Source organism: Panthera uncia, chromosome D4, assembly GCF_023721935.1.
Source record: "Panthera uncia isolate 11264 chromosome D4, Puncia_PCG_1.0, whole genome shotgun sequence".
Lineage (NCBI taxonomy): Eukaryota > Metazoa > Chordata > Mammalia > Carnivora > Felidae > Panthera > Panthera uncia.
The window spans coordinates 90,812,180-90,823,046 of NC_064807.1; the positions used below are offsets into that span (position 1 = coordinate 90,812,180).

Sequence of the window (10,867 nt, forward strand, 5' to 3'; positions counted from 1 at the left end):
CTTCCTCTCCTCCCTCCCTCCCTTCCTCCCTTCCTCCCTCCCTCTCCTCCCTCCCTCCCTTCCTTTCTTCCTTCCTTCCCAGACTGAGAGCAAGTGGGGGAGAGGGAGAGAGAATCCCAAGCAGGCTCCACACTGAGCACAGAGCCTGACATGGAGCTCGATCTACGACCCTGGGATCATTACCTGAGCTGAAATCAAGAGTCAGACCCTTGGGGCCCCTGGGGGGGCTCAGTCAGTTAGGTGTCCAACTTCAGCTCAGGTCATGATCTCGCAGTTCGTGAGTTCAAGCCCTGCGTCGGACTCTGTGTGGACAGTTGAGAGCCTGGGGCCTGCTTCTGGTTATCTCTCTGTCTCTCTTTCAAAAGTAAAACAACATTTTTTAAAAATTAAAAATAAGTAAATAAAAGAGAGGGACACTCAACCAACTGAGGCACCCAGGTGTCCCTCTGTTTTCTTAATAAACGTTTTACTCCAGAGCAATGTTAGGTTTACACAGAAGGGACAGGGACGGTGCAGAGGGCTCTCACACCGCCCACTCAGCTTCTTCGGTACCTCCCTCCAAACCACAAGCAGCGAGGGTCCGCCGACTGCCACACGCTGCCCCCCGGGGTGTCCCGCTCAGGCCCGGCCCCACCTCCCACGTAGTCCTGAGCCTGCTCTGGGCTGTGCGATCGCCATGAGCCCCGTTCAGGGTCGAGGCTCTGGGCTTTCAGGGAGAAGCCCGCAGAGGCGACTGCCCTTCCGGGCACGTCACGGCAGGACTCGTGACATCTTGTCCCTGGGATGCTGGCCCGCGGCCCCTCTGCAGCCACAGTGGTTTCCATTCTTTGTCCAGAAAGGCGTGGGCCTGCCCGGGGAGGTGGTGGTCTTTCCTCTCCTGTCCTTCTGTCTTTGGAAGGAAACCAGGGCCCTGCAGACAGGGTGGTTGCCATTTGCGGCTGAGGGAAGGCTGGCGTGGGCCCATTTCAAGGCAGTGGCCGCGGTCACTGCACCCTGCTCTTCCTCCGGGGAACCCGCGTCGTTGTCATAGATCCCTGTAGCTACGACCCGCACACCGATGCGGAGGGGTCTCCTGTACCTGGCGGGCCACACCGTGTGTCGTGTCGCTGGAGCAAGCGGCAGAAGGTTGTGCGGCGGAGGCGCTGAGCTCCGGCCCCACAGCCGCATTCACTCGTCGGAGCCGCCTGGACCTCTGGGGCCGCGTGTGGGCGGGGGTGCTAACATCAACGGGGCCCGGGGGGGGGGGGGGTGCTAACATCAACGACCTCGTCCTCAGAGCCACGGCGAACCGCCTGGGTGTCGGACAAGGCCTTGGGCGCCATGCCCCGTGCTCAGCTGCTGCTTAATCCCTCAAGGGCTGGCCAAGCAGGGACACGAGGCTGAAGGGGTCTGCTTCCCCCGCAGAGAGAGACGCTGCTCCGGCAGCTGGAGACGAACCAGCTGGACGTGGACGCCACGCTGGAGGAGCTGTCGGTGCAGCAGGAGACAGAGGACCAGAACTACGACATGTACGTCGGCCCGGGGGCCGCCTCGGGTCAGACCTGCAGGCAGGCTCTGCGGGAGCACCGAGGGCGGGCTCGCCACGCACGCCTCTGAGCGGGGACGTGCCTAGGAGACGGCAGCGAGGAGAGCCCCCACCCGGGTAGACCCGGCAGCTTGGGCCGGTTGTGTTGCTCAAAAAACCCGAGTCGCTTCCTCCTCGGGCGTGGCCGTGCACGGACTGGAGCGCGGGCAGGGGGAGTCCAGGCCCCCGAGGGGAGGGAGAGGAGGGTGGCCCTCGCGGTGAGATCAGCCCCGCGGCCCTCCCCGTTCCCTGTATCGGGGTTCTTCATCATTTAACGCACAGCAGCATCCTTGCTTTCTAGAACAGGCAGCTTACGTGTCAGGTGGAGCCCACCTCACCTCAGAAGCAGAGGCTCCCTGGGGACGGACACCCTGAGGCCCTGCCCCCTCCCCATGCCCACCCGGCAGATCGGGGCCAGGCCTTAATTGACCTGACGGGCCCCCGGGGGGCCCCAAGCTGACAGGGGTAACCGGGGTACAGCTGACCGTCCGTTTGCCAGACACGGTTGCCGTTCTGGGCCACGGTTCCCGCCACCCCGGGCCGAGTGTCCACCCGAGCCCCTGGCGAGACTGGCCGTCCCCGATGTCTTCCGCTGGGGCTGCCGTGGGTTTGAGTTCGGTTTCCCAGATCGATGGCCATGTAGGGTCGGGCTCTCGGAGGCCTGACTTTGGGGAGGCTTGTGGGGCAGGAGTGGGAGCTCGGTCCTCGGCAGTGGAGGGAGAGCGGTCCAGGGCAGAGCGTGTGCCCTGCCGGCAGTGCGGCTGAGTGGTGCTGAGCGCCCCTGTCCGCCCTCCACAGTTCCCCGGGGAGGCACGCGCTCTCTCGGGCGGGTGTGACCTGAGCTGCCCCCGAACAAACAGATGCTCGCGTTTTGTTTGGTGCGCAGAGATGGCACGTAAACGTCGGAGCTGAGGCGGGGCACGCTGCTTCCCGGCCTGGGCTCCTGTCCTGGGAGTACTGGCACCCCAGTGGGTGCCGGCGCCCCCCCCCCCCCCCCCGGGAACTCCGAAGGGCCTTAGGGTCTCCCTGGAGCCAGATCCGTTCGCTGGTTCTGGAACCGGCTCCAGCGGTTCTGGGGGAGTGAGTTTTCACACACTTGGGCTGCTTGGCCGGTCCGGGTGGGAGCCCCACCCCGGCGAGCAACTGCCCTCTCCGTGGAGCCCGTCCCGGGGTTGACCCGCTTCCGTCAGCTCCTCTGGCCGAGAGCGCGGGCACCCGGCACCACCCGGCCCCCTGCCCCCTGCCCCCTGGGGTGATGGCAGCCGGAGAGTCCCCTGCACTCACCCCACAGCCAGCCCTGGCATCAGGCAGCACTGCCAGGGGCCTGGCGGAGACGTCTCCGCGACGCTTCCCGGAACATGGGGGATAGGCCGCCGCAGACGTGGGCGGGCAGTCGGGTTCCGCCCTCGCCCTGCCCTTCTTTCTCACCTGCCCCGGAAATCCTAAGTCGGAGGTGCCGGTGCCCAGGGAGCTCAGCCAGCAAACGGGCCAGCTCTTCACTGCAGACCTCCTGTGGGGAAGCCTCCATGGGGAAGGCGTTGCCACGGGCTGGTGGCACTCCCCACGGCGGCCCACGAGCGGCAGGGCTCGTCACTGACCTCCAGTGGGACTTGGAGCCGCTGGTCTTGGCTGCTCCCTGTCTCGGGGGTCGGGGGCCTCCCCACCGCAGGTCCTGTGTCGTGGGTGGAGAGCTCAGGGCGTGAGCCAGGGGGCTGCCACACCTGCCTATCAGCACCCGCTGGCACCTTCCCTGTGGTGCTCTGCTTGAGGCCTGGGGGGCAGGAGGGCTGATAAGCCCGAGGGTGAGGACTCTGCTGTCACCCGCAGCTCAGAGGAAGAGCCCCAGGGGAAGGCAGGTTGCTCACTGCCTGCCCTGTGTCCCCCCAGCTTCCTCGAGATGATGGAGGCACGCAGCCGTGGCCACACGTCCCCACTGGCCGCCAACGGGCAGAGCCCGTCCTCAGGCTCCCAGTCTCCGGTGGTGCCCCCGAGCACCGTGTCCACGGGCAGCTCCAGCCCCAGCACGCCCCAGCCGGCCCCACAGCTGCCCCTCCAACCCCCCTCGGCCTGCCCCTGCCCCCCAGCCCCTGCAGAGGCCCCACCGCCTCCCGCAGCCCCCGCCCCGCGGCGCAGCATCATCTCGAGGCTGTTCGGGACGTCGCCAGCCGCCGAGGCGGCCCCTTCATCCCCAGGTAAGCCCCGGGAGCAGCTCTTCGGGGTGGGCGTGACGGGCGATGCGGCGGGGCGCCCGGCCTCCCTGGCCCCGTGAGCTTGGAGACCGGGAGGGGGTCCCCGTCCTTCCTCCCGGCCAGGCAGCCCCATGGCCGGTCACCTACATACAGCCTGGGACAGGCCCGGCGGGGGCAGGCGTTGGACAAGCGGGAACCGGCCCGTGCTGTCCACAGAGCCAGCCCCGGCCTCAGAGGCCCCGGCAAAAGTCCAGAACGTGGAGGATTTTGTTCCCGAAGATGGCCTTGACCGCAGCTTCCTGGATGACACGGCCCCCCGGAAGGAGGAGAAGAAAGTCGAAGCCAAGGTCTCACAGGACAGTGACAGGTGAGAGCAGGGGCCGGGCAGGTCGGGGCCCTCAGCCTCCCCTCTGCCTTCCACATCCCTGGGTGAGCAAAGAGGACAGGCCTCACCGGTCCGGCAGGACCTCGAGGGAAGGCTGCTGACTGGGGGCTGGACCTGGGGCTCATCCCCCTGCCACAGGGAGGGAGCAGGGGCAGCGAGGCTGGCCCGTAACACAGGTGGCCCGAGCCGCCATATCTGTGGTGCCCCGTGACCTGCCTGTCCACACGTTCTTGGGCTGATGCCATTTGAGAGCACTGGCGGAGGGGCAGCCTGTGAGGGCTCCCCGGGAGGTTGGGCCCGGCAGGGGGAGAGAGAGAGAGAGAGCGGTTTGGGCCTGGCTGCCCCACCCCTGCCGCTCACCCTTGTCACGGGTCCCGGGCCTGTCCTGCGCGGGCTCCCCCGCGCCACACCGACCCCAGGTCAGACCCGCCGGTCCCTCCGGGAGCGAGAGTAACAGAACGGAGCCGGCAGCCGAGCCCCTCCACACCCACACCCTTCACACTGCACGTAAACGGAGCAGCCCCCCCCCCCCCCCCACGGCTTCCCGGTGTGTGGCGGTATCCCTGCCCCTCCCCCGGGCCCCCACCTCGCGCCCCCCGTTCCGCCAGCTCGTGCCACTTTCCTGCCACACCGGTGGGTCCCCTCCGTGGCCCGCGTCCTCACGCAAGTGCCGAGCGCCAGCGGTAGAGTGGCTCCCGGCCCGGTGCCCACACCCGGCAGAGAGGACATCCGGAGGTGTCCGGGGGGCGCAGGGTGGGAAGCCGGACTCTCCGTACCCACTTGTGTCGTCTGACCGCCCTGCCCCTCCTTTGCAGCGATGGGGAGGCCCCGGGGGGGAACCCACTGGTGGCAGGCTTCCAGGACGACGTGGGCCTTGAAGACAGGCCGCCCGCGGGCCCTGTCCCCAGGAGAGACACCACTGCCAGCGAGGAGGAAGCAGCGGGGATGGCGGGGCACACCAAGGCCACTGCCGCGACCCCCCAAAAGCGCGCCGAGCCAGAGACCAAACGGTACGTGGAGGGGATGCGCCCTGGGGTGGGGGCGGCCGAGAGCCCCCTGACCTCGTCCTTGTCCCGAAGGCCATCCACACAGGCCTCGAGGCCACCTAGGGCCGTGGAGTCCCGCCGGCCAGGTGTCCGCAAGTCCCACCGCCAGGACCCCTCAGGAGGCCGCGAGGAGAAGAGGGGTGAGCAGGTGGCATCATCATCGTCATCAAGTGACCCCGAGGGGCCCATCGCCGCTCAGATGCTGTCCTTCGTCATGGACGACCCTGACTTCGAGAGCGACTCAGACACTCAGCGGAAAGCGGTGAGGAGGGGACGGTCTCGGTGGGAATGGCAGGATGGAGCAGAGAGGGCCAGGTGACGACATCCTGGGTTGGGAGCCCCAGAGCAGCATGTGACCCCAGGGCGGGGTGCTGGGGCCCAATCCCAGGACAGCAACCACAGAAAGGCTGCGGTGTCCCGGCTGCCACACCCGGGCCCCGCTGGCCACCCCAAGTCCAGGCTGGGCGTGGGGGCCCCCGAGGTGGCTGTCACCTGCCCGAGAAGCGCAGGAGCCATCCCGCAAGGGTCACGTGACAGGTGGCCACCCAACCTGCCCCCCACTCCAGGAGGAGTTCCCGGTGCGAGAGGACCTCTCTGACGACACGGACGAGGACGCCCGCCCTGCCCAGCCACCCCCGCCCCCCAAGCCCCCCGTGTCCTCCTTCAGACTGAAGAATGACTCGGACCTCTTTGGGCTGGGACTGGAGGAGACGGGCCACAAGGAGATCAGTGACGAAGGTAGTTGAGGGGCTGGGGGTCCCACCGCCACCTGCCGAGTGCTTGCCCAGGAGGTACCTGGCGGCCAGGAGAGTTGGCCTGCTGCGTAAACCCCTGGAGCACCCATGGCTCCCTGTGACCCTGGGCCCCGATCTGCTGTGTCACCTGGGACACGTCCCAGAAGTTCCTTGTCCCCCAAAGCGGAGGAGTGGGGGTTGTGGTGGGTCGGCCCACGGCGAGAGAGCACCCCGGCCGCCCCCATAGCCTGGTAGTACCCCTGTGTGCTCTCCAGCCGGTGCGGCCCAGCCCGGGGGGGGGGGTGCACTGGGGAGGCTGCGGGGCCCACGCGGTGTCTCCTCTGTGCAGAGAAGGAGGGCAAGCCTCCCTCCAAGGAGAAGAAGAAGAAAAAGAAGAAAAGCAAAGAGGTAGGAGCCCTGCCTCCCACCTCCGGGCACCCACTGGGCAGTGTGGGGTCCCGGCGTCCACACGGCCTGAGCCACCCCCCTTCCCAGGAGGAAGAAAAGGCCGCGAGGAAGAAAAGCAAGCAGAAGAAGAGCAGGGACAAGGAGGAGGGCAGGCAGGAGCGGCGGCGGCGGCCCAGGGGCACCACCGAGAGGACCGCAGCCGACGAGCTGGAAGCCTTCCTGGGGGGTGCGGCGCCGAGCGGCCACCTCCGCGGGGGCGGGGACTACGAGGAGCTCTAGGCCTGGCTCCGCCGACGGCGGCCCGGCGCGGGGATGGCCGCGGGCCTGCTCCACACTCGCTGGGGAGGCTGGGCCCGCCCTGCACCGAGCCGGCCAGCGGGCAGCGGGCAGCGGGCTGGGCCGTGCGGGGAGCCGGCCCCCAGCGCTTCTCAGGGATGGGACTGAGGCCGAGGAGGCCGCAAGGCTGTTTACAGGGCGGGGCGCGTCCTCGTCACCGGCCGGCTCCTGCTTGCCCCCGGCCCGCCGCGCTCGCTCTCCTGGGCCCCCCACGCGCAGGCGGGCTCCGCTTCCTGCCCCTTTCGGCATGGGGGGCAGACGCCAGGCGGCACTGGCGCCTTTTCCCGGGCCCAGGGTCCAGCTTTGCACCTGCGCTCGGGCTCGCTGCCGGCCAGGCCGGGAGGTCGTCAGACACTGTTTCTCTCGTTTTCCTCCACCACTCCACTCTGACCATAAAGCTCTCCTGTTTTACTGCGTCTGTGTGTGCTTCTCCCTGTGAGCCGCCCCGCCTGTCCCGGGTGGCCCTGGGTTGGTGGGCAGGTCCTAAGTTCCCTGCCCTTCTCCTGGAGAGGCAGCTGCCCCCCCCACCCCCGACCCCAACCCATCGGAGGCCTTCTGGCACCACGTGGCCCAGGGAGCTGACCTGCAGGAGACTTCCCGGCAGGCCCGGCCCCACGTGTGCCCCATCTTGTGCAGGCTGGCCAATGCAGCCATTGTCCTTCACGCCGGTCCCAGCCCCCCCAGGCCAGGGCTGGGCGGCTGCACCCAGGAACACCCGAGGGCCTCTGGCCTGCCGAGGGCAAGCGTGCATCTGCTCTGCCGGCCTCTGGAAGGCACTGTCCTGTCCCAGCCACCGTTCTGCCTCTAGCCCTGCTGCTCCCTGCATACCCCGGCCCCTCTAGCTGCCAGCAGCGCCCACCCCCAACCCCACGGTTGCCATGAGAACCAGGCACACAGAGGGAGGCGGGGGTGGTAGCCAGGCCATCCCCCTGTTGGTCTGGAAAGCCTCCCCTACCCCAGTTCCTGTGCCTAGACTAGTCGGTTTCTCACCCTGGAGGCTGCAGGCAGGGGCTGGGGACCAGACACCAAGCTGACGTGGTAAGGACTTCCTTCAGCCCACAGCCTACAAGATCTCCTGTCCTCGTGGAGCCCAGTAAATGTGCGGATCAGGCTGACACGAAATGAACTTGCCCAGGGCCCTGGATCTAATGGACCTACGCGGAGCAGGTCTTGGCCTTTGGAGCCAAGGGCATCCATGACTCAACCCTCTGCAGTTAGACGGTTCCCCAGCTCAGCATCTGGTTTGGGAGGGGCTGGTGGGACTGGAGAATGGAGATCACCACGTGGTTTGTAAGTGGCCCACGTGCAAACCTGCCCAGGGCAGTGACAGTCCTCCACGCACCTCGACTCTGATCCCAGGGAGCCTAGGAGCGTGCCCTTGCCCTGTAGAGCCCCGGCAGCCTGGGGACAGGAGGGCTGCAGGCCCCGCTCAGCCATGCCCATCTGGCCCCAGGAACCTTCAGAGCTTGGCACCTCCGGCCTGGCAGAGCGGAGCAGGGCCCAGCGGGGCTGGGAGCAGCCCATCTGCTCCTGCGAGGCCTCAGCAGAGGTGTGAATTCCGGAGCTTGGGGCTCCTCCAGGGTCCTGCTCCGAGGCCACCACCAAGCCACCAGGTGCCCCCGGGGTGGGGGCTGGCGGGACCGGCAGGCTGCTCCCTGCGTGTGGGTACCCCGGTTGGAGCCCAGGCCCGCACCCTGAGAACGAGGGAGCGCTTTTCAGCTGGCGCTCGGCACAGCCCGACCAACTGCCAGCAGGCCACACGGGTCCCAGGCCCACCGCACGGCCCCTTTAAATGCGGCCCCGCCGGCCGCCGCCAGGGGCAGCACTGAGCAGCCGGCGGCCTCCGCGCCGCTGCCTCGAAGCTTCTGCCGGTGCCGGGGACGCCGCGGAGCGGAGAAGGCGGAGCGGGCGCAGGCCTGCGCAGCCCACCGGGCGCGCGCGGCGGGGAAGCAGCGCCCAGGTAAGGGATCGGGGGCCGCTGCCCCGCGGGCCCTGTCAGGGGGGGGGGGGGGGCACCCGCAAGGAGGGGGTCCTACTTCAGAGCTACACCGGCGGGTCCTCACTCCGGGCGCTCGGGGCGGGGGGCAGGGCTGGGCCGCGGGGAGACCCGCGGGAGGGGCGCGTTAGGCCTGGGGCCCCTGCAAGGACCGACCGCCCCCGTGCCCACGGGGAGGGATGTCACCCAGCCCAGCTCCATCCTTACCGCCGCAGAGGCGAAGCGGAGCTGTCACCTCCCTGGGGCGGAGCTTCATGCCCTGTCATCGGACCCCCAATTCCAGCCCGGCTTTGAGCTTAAGATGGAAGGGAGTGGGAAGGGGACAGTCCTATGAGCAGGGACAGAATTGGGGTGGGTGCAAGGCTGCGATGGGACGGGCCGCTGGGACTTCATGGCCCTGACCCAGAAGGGCAGCCCTGCCGGCAGAAAGCCCCTGGCACACCTGGGACACAGGGTCGGCCTGACCAGAGACCCTGGCAGGTGAGGCCCCCCCCCGCCCCGGGCTTCCCCCAGCTCGGCCAGGAGCACGCTTCCCCAGCCCGTGTGAGGTGGGGGCCCTGTCAGCACCGTCTGAGACCCTACACAACCTGTCCAGGCCCCGGGTACCACAGAGGGGCCGGTGGCCCGAGTCTCAGCATGAGCCCAGTGCAGAGGGGTGGACCCCCGCCCAGCCCCCATTGCGGGGGCAGCAGAACCTCAGGTTGCCATGGAGCCTTCCTGAGCTGCTGTGGAGAGGGCTCTCTCCTGAGGAGAAGCAGTGAAGGGGGGGTGCTTTACCGGCCCACCACCCTGCCTCCCCTGCTTGCGGCCTCCTGGCCCCATGCTGCTCTGGGGAAGAGGGGCGGCCCTGAGCCGGTGGCTCCCGCCCCCACATGGTCCTGCGGCCGACACCGGTTTCTGAGCTGCAGAGCACAGGCCGCAAAGCTGGGGTGGCTGCTCCCCGGGCCTTGTCACGACGGCCCCAACAAGCTTAATGGGTTCCAACCACCCTAAGACACCAGGGATCAAAAGAGGTTTCTGCAAGGGAAAGGGGGCTTTAGGGCCAAGGGATGTTCTTTGTGGCGTGTGCTGGCCTGGGCCACACAGAAGGGCGAGGGTGGGGCAGGCCAGTCCGTCAGCCTAGGGGCGGTGCCTGGACCTGATGGGGCCATCTCCATGTCTGCTGGGGCCTCAGGACCGGGGCTTGGTTCCGGGGACTGTTCCCAGGGCAGCCACCACTGCCGTACTGGGGGAGGGTCTCCATGTCCCACCCGGTCAGCAGGTGGCCAGGGAGACTCAGCAACTTTGTCACGGTCCAGGGACTCCCCCTCAGACCACACCATCAGAGGGCTTGCCCTGCACTGGGCGTGAGGACGGGGCTTAAGTCACCCATGAGTGTTGTGAGGCAAACACCCATAAAGAAATTTGTAAATAAGGTTTCGAAGGAGCCTACCGTCATCCCAGCTGGGAACACACCCCCGTTCTTCCTGCCCCAGGACACGGCTTCTACCCAAACCTGCCGATGGTAGTGGGGGGAGGGGGAGGCCCCCCGGGGGCACGGGCCTGGCAGCAGGAGCTCGGGAACCACAGCGACGGCCATTGCCTTTCTGCCTGATTGGCTACATCCCAGCAGAAAGTGGCCCAGAAAGGGTGGCCCGGGGCAGGGGACAGACCCTGAGTAGCTGGACGGCTGGGTTCCTCCCGCAGGTGCTTCTGACGCCGGCATGGAGCAAGTGCCTGGGGCCTCGGCCACCGCGGGCAGCCAGGACTGCTCCGCCCACTGGGTCCCAGGTAAGTCAGGCCAGCGTAGGGGTGTAGCCAGCTCTGGGCTGCAGAGGGGTCACCCTGACCCGCATCTCCCACCAGGGCAAAAGCCCGGAAAGGCAGAGTGAGCTGCGACCGCCAGCCTGGGGACCTCTTTTAAAATGACCCGCACGGACCCGCCGGACCTGTTGGTGTCGACCGTGTACCAGGACATCAAGGTGGCGGCCCCCGGGCCCGCGTCGCGGCGCCCGCCATGTGAGCGCCCCGTGCCCCCGCCAGCTGCGCCCGCGCCTTTCAACAAGCGCCACTGTCGCAGCTTCGACTTCCTGGAGGCGCTGGACGGGGAGGCCATGGAGGCCCGACCCGAGCCGCCGCCCCCGGAGCCGGCCGCGCCGCGCGCCCGGCCCCGCGATGGCGAGCCCCGGCGCCGCGCCCGCTCCAAGAGCGCGCCCCGCGCGACCCCGGG

The 10,867-nt window shown here is 68.2% G+C and overlaps 2 protein-coding genes across 3 annotated transcripts in view; both read left to right on the plus strand.

Annotated features, from left to right (window-relative positions):
- RABL6 (RAB, member RAS oncogene family like 6) overlaps nucleotides 1-7,078 on the plus strand; it is a 23,504-nt gene extending 16,426 nt beyond the window's left edge. The window contains exons 8-15 of one of the 2 annotated variants that reach the window (XM_049631793.1): nucleotides 1,405-1,508; nucleotides 3,452-3,756; nucleotides 3,970-4,120; nucleotides 4,954-5,148; nucleotides 5,218-5,446; nucleotides 5,751-5,922; nucleotides 6,268-6,326; nucleotides 6,414-7,078. In XM_049631793.1, coding sequence (XP_049487750.1) covers nucleotides 1,405-1,508; nucleotides 3,452-3,756; nucleotides 3,970-4,120; nucleotides 4,954-5,148; nucleotides 5,218-5,446; nucleotides 5,751-5,922; nucleotides 6,268-6,326; nucleotides 6,414-6,605 — 1,407 coding nt within the window. In that variant the 3' untranslated portion in view covers nucleotides 6,606-7,078. Of the gene's footprint in view, nucleotides 1-1,404; nucleotides 1,509-3,451; nucleotides 3,757-3,969; nucleotides 4,121-4,953; nucleotides 5,447-5,750; nucleotides 5,923-6,267; nucleotides 6,327-6,413 lie in introns of both variants that reach the window. The other variant, XM_049631789.1, reaches the window with a different exon arrangement.
- A 3,382-nt stretch (nucleotides 7,079-10,460) lies between these two features.
- AJM1 (apical junction component 1 homolog) overlaps nucleotides 10,461-10,867 on the plus strand; it is a 5,593-nt gene continuing 5,186 nt past the window's right edge. Inside the window, exon 1 of the mRNA XM_049631835.1 lies at nucleotides 10,461-10,847. Coding sequence (XP_049487792.1) covers nucleotides 10,563-10,847 — 285 coding nt within the window. The 5' untranslated portion in view covers nucleotides 10,461-10,562. The remainder of the gene's footprint in view (nucleotides 10,848-10,867) is intronic.